General features: G+C 39.1%; 1 protein-coding gene across 2 annotated transcripts in view; it reads left to right on the top strand.

Moving 5' to 3' along the window:
• The first annotated feature begins 224 nt into the window (after positions 1-224).
• The window catches only part of lrrtm4l1 (leucine rich repeat transmembrane neuronal 4 like 1), a 45116-nt gene continuing 29276 nt past the window's right edge, over positions 225-16064 (top strand). For both annotated transcript variants that reach the window (XR_006927280.1, XM_046860396.1), the window contains exon 1: positions 225-1562. Coding sequence is in view for 1 of the 2 variants with exons in the window: in XM_046860396.1 (XP_046716352.1) it covers positions 1559-1562 (4 nt within the window). In the remaining variant the exon portion in view is untranslated. The remainder of the gene's footprint in view (positions 1563-16064) is intronic.

The following is a 16064-nucleotide window of genomic DNA, read 5'->3' as shown; positions in this document are numbered from 1 at the left end:
CACAAAATCTAGTGGAACATCTTCCCATCTTATTATAACAGCAAATGGGATTAAATGTAGAATAATATGTGCAAAAAAAACACATACCAGTAAACTAAATGCCCCAAAACTCCAACTTCATCATGGAAGGAATGATTGGAGTGGAGCATCAGGAACATCTCAGAAACTTGTTTCAACACAAACTATAACTTTTTACATTTGAATTGATATTAAATTCTCTCCACACCACCCGCATGACCTTTATTAGTTTATTTATTATTGCTCGTGTCTCTGTTTAGGAGCATTTACGCATAAAGCAGCAGTGGTTTATTGGTTTATTTTTTTTGAGTTTGTAAAAAATGATGGTTGTTTTTATGTCGAGACATTGTGATTGTGTGATTGTGTGATTGTGTGTTTGTGAGATTGTGTGATTGTGTGATTGTGTCGCGCAGTCATCAGGACTGTTACAGTTCATACTACAAACTACACAATCACACTACTGGTTGTACTGCAACTTTCCCCTTTTAGAGCATATTTCACGCACACACGCGCGCGCGTGCGCGCACACTCAACGACCACGCATTCCTGTGCAAGACCAGAACACGCTCTGGACTCCGGAGGATCTGCGACTCTTCATGAACATTAACTCGGGTTGATTTGGATTTTGCGAAGAGAGAGAGAGAGAGAGAGAGAGAGAGAGAGAGTGTGTGCGTGTACGTACGTGCGGTTTTGCCTATCCTTTGTGAATCGCGCAGTGTGTGTGCGCGCGTGCGTGCGTGTGTGTGTGTTCTGCGCTTCACTCGGTGTGTGTGTGTGTGTTTGTGTGTGTGTGTGTGTTTGTGTGTGGGGGGGACGCGCGTTTTCTCTCGATCTGTGTTTTTTTCTCCTGATGCTCGCGGCGCGCGCAGGACCGATCAGGATTATTACTCGATTAATACAATATCTAATAATGACGATAATAATAATGAGAGTCGCGCGCCTGGATGAGAGAGAGAGAGTTCATGAACTTTAGTTTTGCGTTTCGCTCTTTTTCTTCTTGTCCTTTTGTTCCGGTCCGTTTTTCACGTCGCGTTTCATCTCGGCCGCCGCGTTACTTTGGCGCGCGCACTATGCAGCTCGGCTCGGATCCGGCGCTCACGTGGCTTCTTTCCGGTGCGTTTGGACCCAACCGGGGGAGGCGCGGGGCCGCGCGGTCAATCCGTGCGCGCGCCTTTTGGGCACCTTAGGAGACCGATTTTTTACATTTTCTTATTATTTTTTTTTAATTAATAATATTTTATCTTCTGATCGCGTTTCTTTTTTGCTCTTTTGTTTTTGTCGGGTTTTGGTGACACTTTGAGACTTAAGACTTTGAGACGCGCGCGTGCGTCCGTCCCTGTGTGCATCCATCCGTACATCTTCATCCAGATCTGCATCGCGAGGAGAGGAGAGGAGAACTGCGGAGAAAAGAGGAGACCTGGGGAGAGGAGGAGAAGAAAGGAGAACTGAGGAGAGGAGAGGAGGAGAGGAGAGGAGAGGAGAGGAGAGGAGAGGAGAGGAGACCTGAGGAGAATCTCTCGGGAAACCGGACGCAGCAGAAATGGGTGAGTCGTGCAAAATGATAATAAATTAATAATCAACTAATCCATTAACTACAAAAATGCTTCGGATAAAGTGTGTGTGTGTGTGTGTGTGTGTGTGTGTGTGTGTGTGTGTGTGCGTGTTGAGAATCCGCGGGGTTGCGTTAAAGTTATATAAATGAATGTATTATTTAAATAATGATTTGCAAAAATAATTAATAATAAAAGAAAATCGTGATATCGCGCGTGCGGTCCGTTCAGTTACCAGCACCCACGACGTGACGGGCGTTCACGAGCCCCGTAGGTCTTAATAATAATCCTACTGTAGGAATCTGTGCAACACTGCATGTGTGTGTGTGTGTGTGTGTGTGTGTGTGTGTGTGTGTGTTCGAGTGCGTGTGCGTGTAAAATCCTAATGAAGAATACTTCATTAATTCTTTATTTACATCCTTTTTATTTTTTCATCATCATTATAATAATAATAATAATTATTATTATTATTATTATTATTATTATTATTATTAATTTTCTGCACATGACTAACAGCCACACTATTTGTGTATTTATTTGTTTATGAGGGTATGTGGAAGGGGGTGTGGGGGTATATGTGTGTTGGGGGGGTTGGTTCGATGTTATATGAGTTTGATTCTATCACTGTTATAAAAGTGCAAAAAATAAATAGATTTTTAATGAAATTATTATAATTTAATAATAATAATAATAATAATAATAATAATAATAATGATAATAATGATAATAATAATACGCCTGGTGCTGCTGTTTGTTGAACTGTTGCAGTGTTTTCAGTGGACTCAGTGTCTTGAGAACATGGCAGCCACTGTGAAAGCTCAGGTGTGGGTGGCTTAGCCATTCTGACTCGGTCGTGCATGATGGGAATTTGTTGGTTTGGAGCTGAGCTGGACACTGACGGATTTATTTCAATATATTTATTTATTTAAAGTGTGTGTTTTTCTCTCTCTCTTTCTTCTTCTTCTTCCTCCTCTTCAGTGTAGGCAGCATTAGAGTACAGCCGAATCCTCCCCGAGAGCAGAGTGGAATATTAGATGCGCTGGTTGTACAGTGTCTTTCTGAATTTTCCAGTATGTTTAATTAAATGAGATGATAAGGGCGAGAAGGCGAGAGAGATTTATTAACAGGTGGGAAGCGTAGCAGAGGCAGCTTTAAGCTCCCTGGCACTTCAGCTCCAATTTCAGCTCACTCTGTACCTTCAGTCCATCTGTAGAGTGAACCTTGAGGAGCCCGAGGCTTCATCCCCTAATCCACTCGTCTACCCAAGCACCTTTTCCTGCTGGTGTTTAATGGAGCTCAGACGATCTCGTAGGCTTTTCAGATGTCTCAGTGTTGTTCTCTGTGCACGAGTACTATCGCTGACTGATTATTGAATCACCTGTTGGGAAGAAGGGGGCGTGGCTAGATAGACTAAAAAACAGGAAGCTATGGGTTAGCCGTAGCTGCTTACATTCAGTCAAAATGATTCATGGCCAGGGTGGTTTGCACATCCGTAGTAAATGACTGTAAGGAGATTATTATCTGCGTAAAGCTATTCTGAAATAAAATTATATCAGCTGTACATGCATGTGCTCTGTGTCTTGAACAATGATGGAGATATGTTGTGCAAGTATCACTGTTCATGGATTAATAGGTTTTATTGTTTATTATACTCTGGTCAGTGTGAATGCTGGATTGTGATTGACTGGAAGAAGTTTAGAGCATTGAACACACAGGTAGTTGAATCAGCGTAACCATTGTAACATCCAGTTCAATCCAGAGTGAGACAGCTATTGTCCTAAAGACCTTACTGAGCTCTGCTTGTGGTGGAACTTACATGGTGAACACGGTGATTTTGATAAACGTCTCGAAGCACCATATGAATTTGTTTAGAAGGAAATGTTAAAATGAGAATTAGAATGGAAAAAAGCACCAGGAGTTAACTCCAACAACTTCATAGTAAGTTGTAAAATGTAATATTCTGGCACTTCTTTATCTGTGTGTGATTCGGAAAAGCAGAATTGTAGATGTAATGAGGCAGAAATAAAATGCGTTAGGAAAATGAAGCATTATTTTGATGACAGCAATGACAGCTTCAACTCCTCAATGCAGGGAACTGTCCATGGTACTGTATAAAGTGGTAATTCATGGCTCATCCAATAATCCAATAATTTTCATGTCATAATTTTATAATGATTAATATGTGCTTTTTAAACATCCCACTCCACATTGAGTCCACATTTGCTCTTAGAATAACCTCCACTCTCCTAAAAAGATGTTCCTCTAGATTCTGTGGAGATTTGTGGAGATTCAATCAGCCACAAGGGTGTTAGTAAAGTCAGGTACTGATGTAGGTGAGGTGAGGAAGCCTGGGTGAAGTAAGTGTTTACATTCATTAGTTCAATAGGAATGGAGATCTATAGCAGGAGATCTTTCACTCCAACCCATGTAAAGCAGATCTTCATTGAGTTGACTTTGTGCACTGGAGCATTGTCATGCTGGAACAGGTTCGGATCTCCAAGTAGAAAGAAAATTCCATGCTACATCACCCAGAGACATCCAATACAATTGTGTGAGGAAGACTCACAAATGGCTGGAAAAGTCACACCTCGGCTGGAAAAGTCAGCTTTCCGAATATTTTTACCCAATATTGCATAGTTGCCTTTAGCATCAAACACCTCTGTGAGTTCTTGTTAACTTTAGAGCAGTTTCCTTGCCATTTTAGTGAACATCCACACATTTTTTAATCTGTCCCAGCCTGAGGATCGTCTGTCATCCATGTTCCCAGTAAACGAGCTGTTACTATAGAAACAGTCACATATAAACCCATCAGAGCTGCTGTTATAGAAAACGAATCACGCTCCGACCAATCACAATCCAGAATCCCAACAGCGCTGTGGTTTAGCTTTATTGGGACATCTAATAATTTATCTCCACACACATATACACACACACACACACACACACACACACACACACACACACACACACACACACACACACACATATCCTTCACTGGTATTCCCATCAGGATTGCTGTCAGCTTCCTCATACATCATTGTTAGCGTTCTGCACCCATGGCAGATGTTAACTCACAGCTTCGCAATTCGGCTCCTGAACACAACACGTGTCTTTAATATTCACATAGAAAAAAGAATTTCGTTATTAATTCTTTGTCATTTTACAATTTTTTTAATTCACAGGAAGAAAGAAAAATCAATAGTTGTTTTTTTTTTTTCAGAAAAACCTTTCCTGCATTTTTCTGAAAAGTTCTGGTTCTTTACAGGATTTATTTATTTATTTATTTATTTATTTATTTATTTATTAATTATAAAACCGAGACACGCTACAGGTGCGATGCGAAGTTGCTTTTATTTTTAACTAGATTTCTACCGTTAAAAAAACCCCAAACCTTTTAGTGATGTCAGGAGTTCAAGTATCGATTTCACCGTCAGCGAACTCTTCAGAGAAATCCTTAGACAGAAAAAGTTCACATTCCGATCGAGTTTGAATTTTTATTCAGTACAAAATAAATCATAAAAAATAAAATAAATAAAGACCAGAATAAACAACGGCTTACAGTTTACAGGAAGAAGATTAAACAGCGGACTGTTTCTGTTGGTCTGGATCATTATCTCGCAAAATAAATCTGAAGTCTGACAAATTGTAACCCCCTGGCAGAGGCAATAAAGGTAAAATAGATCAGAATTCACAACGTCCTTCATCAGGCTCCTGGAGCACTACTTTGCAAAAAATCGACCCGAATAATCAATAAACCAACATCATATTTTACATATTGATTTCATCTGAACATCACACATCGCTCTGAATCTCAACGATGGACTTCTGCATACTGATTTTCTACAGAATTTTCTACTTTATCTAAATATTTTCTGAATATTTATAATGTTTACAGCTTTTCTCAGCTGCTTTGTAGCATTTCTCGAATCATTCGTAATTAGTGGATCTCACATTGGACATTGGATTTCTTTCTCAAAATCCTGAGTTCATCTCTCAAAATTAATTATTTGTGTGATTGAACAAATTATTGCCATCAGAAAAACAAGTCCTTTTGTCATCGTTCACAAACAAGATCCTCAAAATATTTAATCAGTATGACGTTGAACAATTTCAGTGTTTCCTGACTTAAACTTTGGTTTGGATCACAGTGAATAAAAATACACAAGGCTGAATTTCTTCTGCATATATGCATTTCAGCAGAGCAAATGTATTCATTTTATTTTAAATTTTATTTATATTGGTCGGATGAGACCGGACCAGGATTCACACTTTTACTGTACTGTAATTGTGTGTGTTCGCTTTCTGGCTGTTCATCCATTTTTAGAAATTGTAATTCTGTGTTTTGTCGGCATTTGAAGGTTCACGAGATTCACCTTTGACCTGTTTTATTGAACTAGTTTTTGATCATTGGTTGATCTGATGCCGTTCACTTGCCTTCATTAGTGATGTTCAAGATTCCACACATTTAAAAAAAATAATAATTGTAGATGACATATTCTGACAACTGATTTAACCATTTAACCAATGATGTATACAATAAACTGATGCTGTGATGTTTTGGGGGTTAAAACTATTCAGGTGAAACCAGTAGAATATATTGTGATCAACATGAACATAAACAACTGATAATTTAGGAAACAGCAGACAGCAAATTTGTTTAAAGCAAATTTTTTATTGAAATCTTTCATGACGTGTACTTGATGTGAAAGTTAAACAAGTAGTTTTGAGAATTTTATTTCTGATCTGAGAAACACTCCAAAGCAACTGAGAAAAACTGTAGAATTTAGTTATAACAGACAGGCAGGCAGGCAAAGCGAGCGACAGACAGACAGACAGACAGACAGACAGACAGACAGACAGACAGACAGACAGACAGACAGATAGATAGATAGATAGATAGATAGATAGATAGATAGATAGATAGATAGATAGATAGATAGATAGAATAATATAGGTACACTGCAATGGAATATATGTACATATATGATGTAAAGTAGCCAGAAAACGTATAATAGTATCCTGATACACTACAAGGGCAAATGTTTGTGGACACCTGACCATAAAATTAGTATGTTCCTCTTTCTGAACATCTTGTTCCACATCCTATTCGATGTTTTATCCTCCGCACAATATGTGCACAGTTACACTGTATATTATATATACTATATATTATTCTCTACTGCACCTCCTGCACATCAGTCACTCTCTACAGTTCAGAAGCTCATTCAACATATTGCTATTTATTGCAAATCGGCCACGTATACACTTCTGTTTAGATGCTAACTGCATTTCAATTACATGTATTTTGCACAATGACAATAAAGTTGAATCTAATCTAATCTAATCTAATCTAGTATAATTTAGATTATGTACCGCTAGATTTTGGAGTGTGTTAGTGGAGATTTTCTGATCATTTAGTTACAAGGGTGTGAGTAAAGTCAGGTAGTGATGTAGGTGAGAAGGTGAGGAGGTTCCTGTGGTGCAGTCAGCGTTCACATTCATCCCAAAGGTTTTCAATAGGGTTTGAGCTCTATAGCAGGGTCATTTTGATAAAAATAATTGTTAACAAATAAATAAATACCAAAGAAGAAGAAGAAGTTGGAGTTACACATGCCCCTGAGATACCAGTGAATCTTCTGATCCTACCTGTTTAATCCTGACTCCCTACTTCAGGATGGAGTTATTTTCCATTGGAGACCACTCTACTGCTGCTATAGATGCTTCCACATTAACAGGCTAAAGATCCATGAGGTTCCAGTGGAGGGTCTGTAGTTAATATAAACTCTGCTAATATTTTTGGGTGCAGTTACTATGGACAGCTTTTGCATTCAATTCTCCATCAGTGAACAGTTTATAACCTCAACAGTGATGGAACTGTAATGAATGGACATTCGGAGATTAGGATGAGGATGGGTCTGGTTTCTCTTTAGGTTTCCTTATGAAATCTCAGAAGGGTTTTCTTGCCACAGTCACCACTTGTTTGCTCATTACGTATAAATCTAGAAGAGATAAACGTGTTTCTGAGTGTAAATGTATACAACATACTGTATATGCTGTAAATCTGCTCTGAAACAAAACACAAATAACATGGAATTGAATTGAAAGGACATGAAAGAGGCAAAAAGAAAAATTGAAACGAAAGAGTTAATTAGTCTCACACACACACACACACACACACACACACACACACACACACACACACACACTCTGATCTTGGCTCTCGTTCCGTATCGGTGCGTGACAGCATCTATTTGCATCCTCGTGCAGTCTTTCGAATTTTCAGCTCCGTGCACTGAGATTTCGTCGTTTTTCTCCCCACGTTGTCATGAGAGCAGATATATTTGGATTCTTCTTACAGATATTCATGAAGAACCGTTTCATCAGCAGAGGCTGAGCCTGATCAGATCAGAAGGTTACTCACTCTGCGTGTGCACGAAGCTCCGATTCGACTCGTTCGCTTCGTTATTTCTATAATTACGCCCCGTAAGTGTGCAACGTATCCGACAAGCGTGCCAGATGTGCTGTAAGAGCTCAGGATGGCGATTCAAACCGGGAACGGAATCCCGTCCTCCGTCACTTCCTCTCAGGACGCCGATGGGTTTCTCGTACACAGAATCGGGAGGATTTGTGCGTTTTTATTTCAAACTCCGGTGCTCAATCGTTTATGTTCACAGGTATCCAGAGCACCTTAACATCAGGGCCTTGAAGTTTCAGTCAATGTCTAGAAACACATCCTGGTTCTGGTCCACTGGGGCACAGACTAAAAATACAAATTTGACCAAAATCTTTTGACTTCATTTCTTTACATGAGCACAATCACAAAATCTAGTGGAACATCCTTCCCAGAAGAATGGAAGGATGGAATCTAACAGGAAACGAGGATGAACTGTGGAATGAGTAGCAATCTTATGCTCAGGCATCCGCAAACGTTCGGCCATGGAATGTATTTCCTTCCCGTCCACAATAATTAGTGTTTATTCATCATTGCATGAAAAACACAGTTATTTCCTTTTCCACAGAAAGTGTACAGTAATTTAAAGCCATGAGTAGATCCAGAAATAATCACCGCTCTGCTGGTTCTCCTGCTCACATTCGTCATGTTTTCGTTCGTTCGAGTCGCAGTGACATTTTTCATTTCTTAGTCACGCAGCGCACAAAAGTCAGCGCGATAACCGGTTCGGTCCCTGAGCACTCTTTAAAAAACATAAAATAACGGGTGAGATGTGAAACATGCTCCAGAGCGATTCGAGACTCTCCTGAAGTACGCTGAGCACGCTCTGGTCTGAAGGGTTCTTCTGCTTTAGAGCACTGCAAATCTACCCGTGTCAGGCTGAAGACTCGGCGTCAGTCACTGATCCAGGAAGCCTCAGGGGTTTCATACACGCTGTTTTCTTCTTCTGCACGGTTCACACCTCCGATCTGTACAGTACGTTTCAGATCTGACTGAAATAAACTGATCTGCTCGTGTGAAGAGATTGAGTCCAATCTAAATGACATTTTCATCTGATTCCCATCTGAGGGGAAGCTATAGGGTAGATTTCACCATGTGTGTGTGTGTGTGTGTGTGTGTGTGTGTGTGTGTGTGTGTGTGTGTGTGTGTGTGTGAGCTCATGTTACAGATTTTAATCTGTAGTAAGTCATTTTGAGGTTGAATGGGCAACAAAATGACATTCCGAGGCAGATAACAGATGCAGACCCAAAGAAAGTTTAATATTCGTGAGGAATTCAGTCAAACAACAACAACACAAATAAAACACAAAGTGTTATACAAAACACAATGGGCACACAAGGTGTCATAGTAATAATATTTTCATTAGAATTTTCCAAAATATAAAATTAGTCAATTTCATATGTGGGTGGATTTTGTGTGTATTATTATTATTATTATTATTATTATTATTATTATTATTGTTGTTGTTGTTGTTGTTGTGTGTTAAGGTCTGTTTATTTGTTTTTATTTGGTATTATTAAAATTTACTTAAATTACTATTTATTACTATTTTGTCACTTTATCTTTTATAAATTACGATCTATTTTTGTTTCTATTTTAGACCATATTTTAGAATAATAATTTTTTTTTAAAAGGACGAATTACAATTTGCAATTGTTAATATTTTTTTTATGAAAATTATTTATTTAAAATTCAAATAATATTGATGGTCATTGTGTTTAATCAATTATTTATTTATTATTATTATATTATTTATTATCATTATCATCAATATTTCAATAGATTTTTTTTATATTATTTGAAACATTTGTTTAATTTATTCACTGTATTTATTATAGAAACGTGCTCTATATTGATTAATAGGTTCTCACATTTTTAACATCATATTCAGCAAAACATATATGTTAAAAAACATCAGAAAATAAGTAACTGTATTATATGATTCTATTATATCACATTATTTATATTTGATCACAAATCATTTATGTTTATTCATAATATTTATTCTAAAATTTCTATAAAAAATGTCATAAAGATTTTATAACATTAATAATATTTTAATATTTTTATGTGCTTAAAAAAGGTACTGTATATCATATAAGATAAATAATTCTAAACTATTTAAGGACGCAGTAATTGATATTTGTGAAGGTAGTACAGACCATGTTTGATACTGAACACACACACACACACACACACACACACACGTTTGATCATATTACATGCCTCATGCACATACAGGTGTGGCTATTACAAAGTCTTCAAAGGTTTCAGTTAGTTTAATACACATAAACATCTAATTTAGGATCCAGATCTGTGAAAACCTTCATGACAGAATCCTGACCAACTGTGTCTACACCAGTAACACACATCACCAGCTTAATGATGCTTCTGTTCGTAAGAGACTGCGTGCTCGGCCTTCAGGGAGCCAAAACTTTCACACGGCCAGTCGAGCCCGGTGCAGGATCGTTTCAGCTCTCTGTAAATCCCAGAGGCAGCTGGAAAAAGTTGTTTACTCGGGTATTCGTACATGCTCAGACATAAATCTTTGCAGTTGTCCGTATTTTCTTTTTTTGGAGCAATTAAACATAATATCTACTTACAAACAATCCATTCTGTCGTTTTCAAACAAGTGCCTTTTTATTGTGTTTTGTTTTTCTTTAATTAACTGGGAACAAATCGAATGACTTCTTTCCAAACGACATAAAATCCCAATTAAGTGTGGTTGAGATTTATGGAAGCGATGCACTGAATGTTCAGCATCGGCGTGTGTGTTACATGAAGTGTGCACGGGCGGGGCGGTGGGGGTGGGGGTTGATTGGTGTAGGGGGCGCTGACTTACGGTCACTGAGAACTTACTAATCAATCTTTTAATAACTTTGAGTGCAAATATAAACTAAACTGTACATCTGAGCATCTTCCACATTGAGTCTCTATTCGATGTTATAACACCCTCCACTCTTTTGGGAAGATGTTGTGGAGATTTGTGGAGAGTCATTCAGCTACAAGGTGTTAGTAAAGTCAGGTAGTGATGTAGGTGAGAAGGTGAGGAGGCCTGGGGTGCAGGCAGCATTCACATCCATTAGTTCAATAGGGTTGGAGCTCTATAGCAGGAGATCTTCCACGCATTTCCAACCCGTGTAAAAGCAGATCTTCATGGAGCTCGGCTTTGTGCACAGGGTATTGTCCTGCTGGAACGGGTTTGGATCTCCTAGTTCAAGTGTAGGGAAATTTTCAGGCTACAGCATCCAAAAGCTTAGTGTCCTTATACCTTTGGATAAAATCAGTAAATAAAAAAATGTCCATGCTGCCTTCCCACTTTTTCTTCCACCTTACCCGGAAGAGATCCTACAAGAAGGTCGCCATCCCATCAGACTCCTAGTTTACTCATACGATATTCAATGCTGGTTAGCGGTGGGCGTGTTTGTGGGCGGAGACAGAACTTTTTTAAGGCGAAACGCATGTTTTTCATCCTCAACCCATTACACCGAATGGACTCTGTGCGAGCTGCTGTTATAGATTTTCAGTGCTGGATCACGGAGCTCGCCATTATCTTCCCCTCCGTCTTCCCGAGCACCCGTGTGAGTGACTGAAGTTCCGCCCACACCGTTTACTGTAGGAGTGTGTTCCATTAAAAACTCTGCGGATGGACGTCAGAGTGCGATTTTTACACATCATCAATCCACAATGTTTCTGCAAAGAGAAAATGTCTGCTGTGCCGTGCATCGTGTAGTGTCACAGCCTGGAACTGAAATCGATTCATTTGGGAGGATATCACGTAAATCATTTATAAATAAATCGTGCATCATGTACCACTACAAAAAATGGTGGAATTGGCAGAGACACTGGAAAAATTGGCAAATACAAATTTTAAAGCCATTTACACGTTGCAGAAGTATTTACTCCTGTTGCACCGAACAAATGAGAGGAGGCCATAAACTATATATCAATGACCAGGTAAAGAATTGTTATTTTTCCCCGGGGGTTTATGGTAAAGTTTCGAGTTTCATTGCACATTGGAAACTTAGCCAGTATATTCAGAAATATGCAGTATATACAGTATTTATAGTTTTCGAGGCTAGTTTCGTAACATGCCAACAGAGGGCAGCACAAGGCTGTACGCACAGTCACAGGGAGCACCGACCTTTATAAGTCACTGTGTACATCAGGAGCCGTGCGACCGCTGCTTTTCTGAGCGCGTGCATTACCTAAACTGGATGCTCCACAATGATGATGCACCCTGTCACCAAGCTCTCACATGAGTTTCTCGCCAGAAACCACTAGATTTCACTTCCGCACCCACCCTACTAGCCAGGTTTGGCTCCTGCAGACTTTGCCATCTTCCTGAAGATGAAGATCCGGCTCGTGTTCTTCCAAAAATAAGACTTCCAGGACACATTCCAGAAGTGGCAGGAACACCGGGAACGCCGTATTATGATACTAAATATACAGATCTACATTATATGTCCGTTTATTTACATTATAGTATTGGGACACCTGACTTTTCCAGCAATATGTGGTTCTTCACCATTTTTTTGCACAAAGTTGGAGGTACACAGTTGTACAGGAAAGGTTTAGATGAAGGAACATCCAGTTTTTACTTGAACTAGGAACTCAAACCTGTTCCAGCATTACAATGCCCTTGTGCACAAAGCCAGCTTCCTGAAGATCTTCTTTAAATGAGTTGGAGTGGAAGAACTCCTGCTATAGAGCTCCATCTCTATTCAACACCTTTGGGATGCATGTGAATGCTGACTACATCCTAACTCACTGCATCCTAACCCCAGAACTCCTCACCTTCTCACCTACATCACTACCTGACATTACTAACACCCTTGTGGCTCCACAAACACTTTCCAACATCTAATAGAACATCTTCCCAGAAGAGTGGAGCTTATTATAACATCAAACGGGGACTGCATGTGGAATGGGATGTTCAAAAAAGCACCTACGAATGTTCTTATTGTATTAAATATTAAACTCAAGAGAAGGGGGGCAGAGGGGTAGATCAGGGATCGTTCATGTTTTAGATGGAATTGAAGAAAAGGGTCAGTCGCAGGTGCTGCAAAGTTTAATTAGGAGTGCACTTAATGTGGATAAATATGGCCTTTTTAAATTATTCCAAAAACATTCCGTCACCCTGTGGAATAAAAAGCCCTGGCTTGTTGCTGGTGTTTTTGCATAATAGAAGAAGACATGAAGGAAATAGAGCCTCTCGAGCGAGAAGAGAAAAAGCTATTAGGGAATATTTGACTGGTTAAAAAGAGGGGAAGTGAGGGAGCTGTCTGGCTTTGGCGAGCGCAGAGAGGCACTTTGCGTCCTGATAATCGCTCCGTTGCCTGCGGAGCTTTTGTAGCGAGGCAGCTTGGCAGTTGTTTCGGTGAGTGTGATAAAACACAAAGCACCAATAGCCATCATCAAACGACCGCGACGTCCGTTCGAGCCTACTCAGCTCAAAACAGCGTCACGATGAGGGTAAAATCAGTGTCTTTTGGTGTTAAGTATAAGTATAGAGTTGTCTCTTATCGCTCGTATTGTTGTATTGTGTTCAGATGGGCAGGAATGTGGGAGGATAAATAAACTGTTGATTTAATTAAACAGCAGCTCTGACAGTAAGAAGGATCGTGTGTAATTTTTACTGTTATTATTTTCTTTTAGGGTTGTGCATCTCCATAACTGAGGCTGATGTGATTCACATCTCATTGCACATGCATCCTCTGCAATTAAATGCGGTACAGATAGTCTGCCTTCATTTCTTTGGTTCAGACAGACAGCAAATCAATTGACTTAAGTGCCTTTTGACTTAACACGTGGCCCCTTTTACATACTTTGTAGTGCAAAAAAGGAAAAAATGATCAAATAAATCCAGATGTTCTTTTCCTGTTGTGTCTGCAGAAAGATGCAGCTCTACCTCTGCCATGTTAATCTGTATTCTGTGTGGACACGCCTCGGTCTCCGTAGCAGCAGCAGTGCTGAGAGAACGCGCTCGAGAAACAGTTTAAGTCAAGTCAAGTTTATTTCTATTGCGCTTTTCACAACAGACATTGTCTCAAAGCAGCTTTACAGAAATCAACAGTGAAGGTGAACGATGTGTGTTTATCCCTGATGAGCACCATGGAGACTGTGGTGAAGGAAAAACTCCCTTAGATGTTATGAGGAAGAAACCTTGAGAGGAACCAGACTCAAAAGCACAACCTCATCCTCATTTGGGTGACATCAAGAGTGTGATTATAGTCTTTAAACACTACAGAACACTGGAGAGTGAGAACTAACATGAGCACTGGAGTGTGTGATTATGACTGATGTTCTTTTTACAGTCTTATACAGGCTTTATGGTTATAAAACTAGGAGCTACTGAGCTACTCATAAAATAGCTCAACATCTGTAATCATCACAGATCCAACACCAGCTTCTCCATGCCAGAGCCTTTAAACACTCCAGGAGGTCCAGTGTCAAAACTCCACACATGTAGTGGGATCCAATTGGCACTGGTACGTCTCTAGTGAGGAAACATCAATCTACATATTCTATATTGGTCACAAATTATTGGTCACTTTATAAATAATAACATTATAGAAAAATAAAAATAACTTTATTTACCGATGCAAATATGTTAAAAACGGTTCATCAGTACACAAATGCCAACTTTTTTCCGACTCGCACTTTTTAAAAATCGATGCGACTCAGTGAATCTGACCATCCGTACGCTACATGCAGGAAGGAAACCTGGAGAACACTGGAGGAAACCCAGGTGGACACAAGGAGAACATATGAAATTTTAAACTTTGCATCAAATCAGTATCAATACAGTAACATCCCTAATGTATATAGTAACAGCACATCCACAAAATTGTTTTTACTATAAATAAAGACGTTTAGGGAACATGTATGGGAGGAGTCTCCAGTGTCAGCGCTCCATCACAGTCAAATTTAAAGCTGGTTTTCCATGTGAACACTGTATTAGCAAACACCTTAGTGATCGCACGAATACATGCACCCAGAGATCGTAGGAACTACACATTACAAACAAAAGTATTGGTACCCCTGACTTTTCCATCCATATGTGGTTCTTCATCAAACTGTTACCACGATTGTATCGGATGTCCTCGGATGCCGTAACATGAAATTTTATAACATGAAACACTTTACTTGAACTAAGAAACCTGTTCCAGCATGTACGTTTAATCATGTTATTTATTATAACAGCAAATGGAGACTAAATGTGGAATGGGATGTTCAAAAGTCCCACTACATTTTCATTAACATTACCTAAGTCAATGAGAAAAAAATGCAGATTTAAAACCTACATTTAGGAAATAGATGTTAATTGCGATCGATTGGATGGTTAGAAGGACATTCTGACATCATAACCGTGAAAGATATTTGCTCGCATCTCCACCAGGAGAGAGTTTTAACAAAAAAAAAACTAATGGCTTTATTATTTCTATCATACAATTTTGCTGAAATGAGTCCTGGTCCTCGGTGTAATCACACTGAGTGATGTGCACCGAATCCACACGAGCGTGTTTTACTCTATATGATGATTCAGACTCATTTCTGCTTGGGTTTTTATTTTATTTTTCTGGACGTGCGCCGACACACGAAACAAATCGTCCACTTTCCCCTGATCTCGTTCTGGCATGGACGGCGCCGTACGTAGCAAAGCGAAGCGGCTATTAGCTTGATTTAATGCCTCTATAGACACAATCGTTTGATTTATTGTTCAAACTCAACCAATCGCTTTTAATGAAACACAATAAAAATGGAATTTGGGGTATAATTTCATTTTCGTGCCGTTCGTTGTTCATTGTTCATTCCGGAGAGTATAAAAGTGCTTTTTATATCACTTGGCAACCCCCCATTAGGTTTATATACATATTATGTCTTTATGTATTTAATTATGTTTATCTTTTAATTCATTGATTGCATTTAAATAAAAGATAAACTGGAGACGGTAATAAATGATGCTAGGTTTGAAAAAAAAAATATTTCAATGTTCACACTCGAAAAGAAAACAGTTTAATGGCACTTTTCACTGAGAGAGA

The sequence above is a fragment of the Silurus meridionalis genome, chromosome 11 (genome assembly GCF_014805685.1).
Source record: "Silurus meridionalis isolate SWU-2019-XX chromosome 11, ASM1480568v1, whole genome shotgun sequence".
Taxonomy (NCBI): Eukaryota; Metazoa; Chordata; class Actinopteri; order Siluriformes; family Siluridae; genus Silurus; species Silurus meridionalis.
Note: the sequence above shows the minus strand (reverse complement) of the source record. Positions and strands in the feature narration are given on the sequence as shown.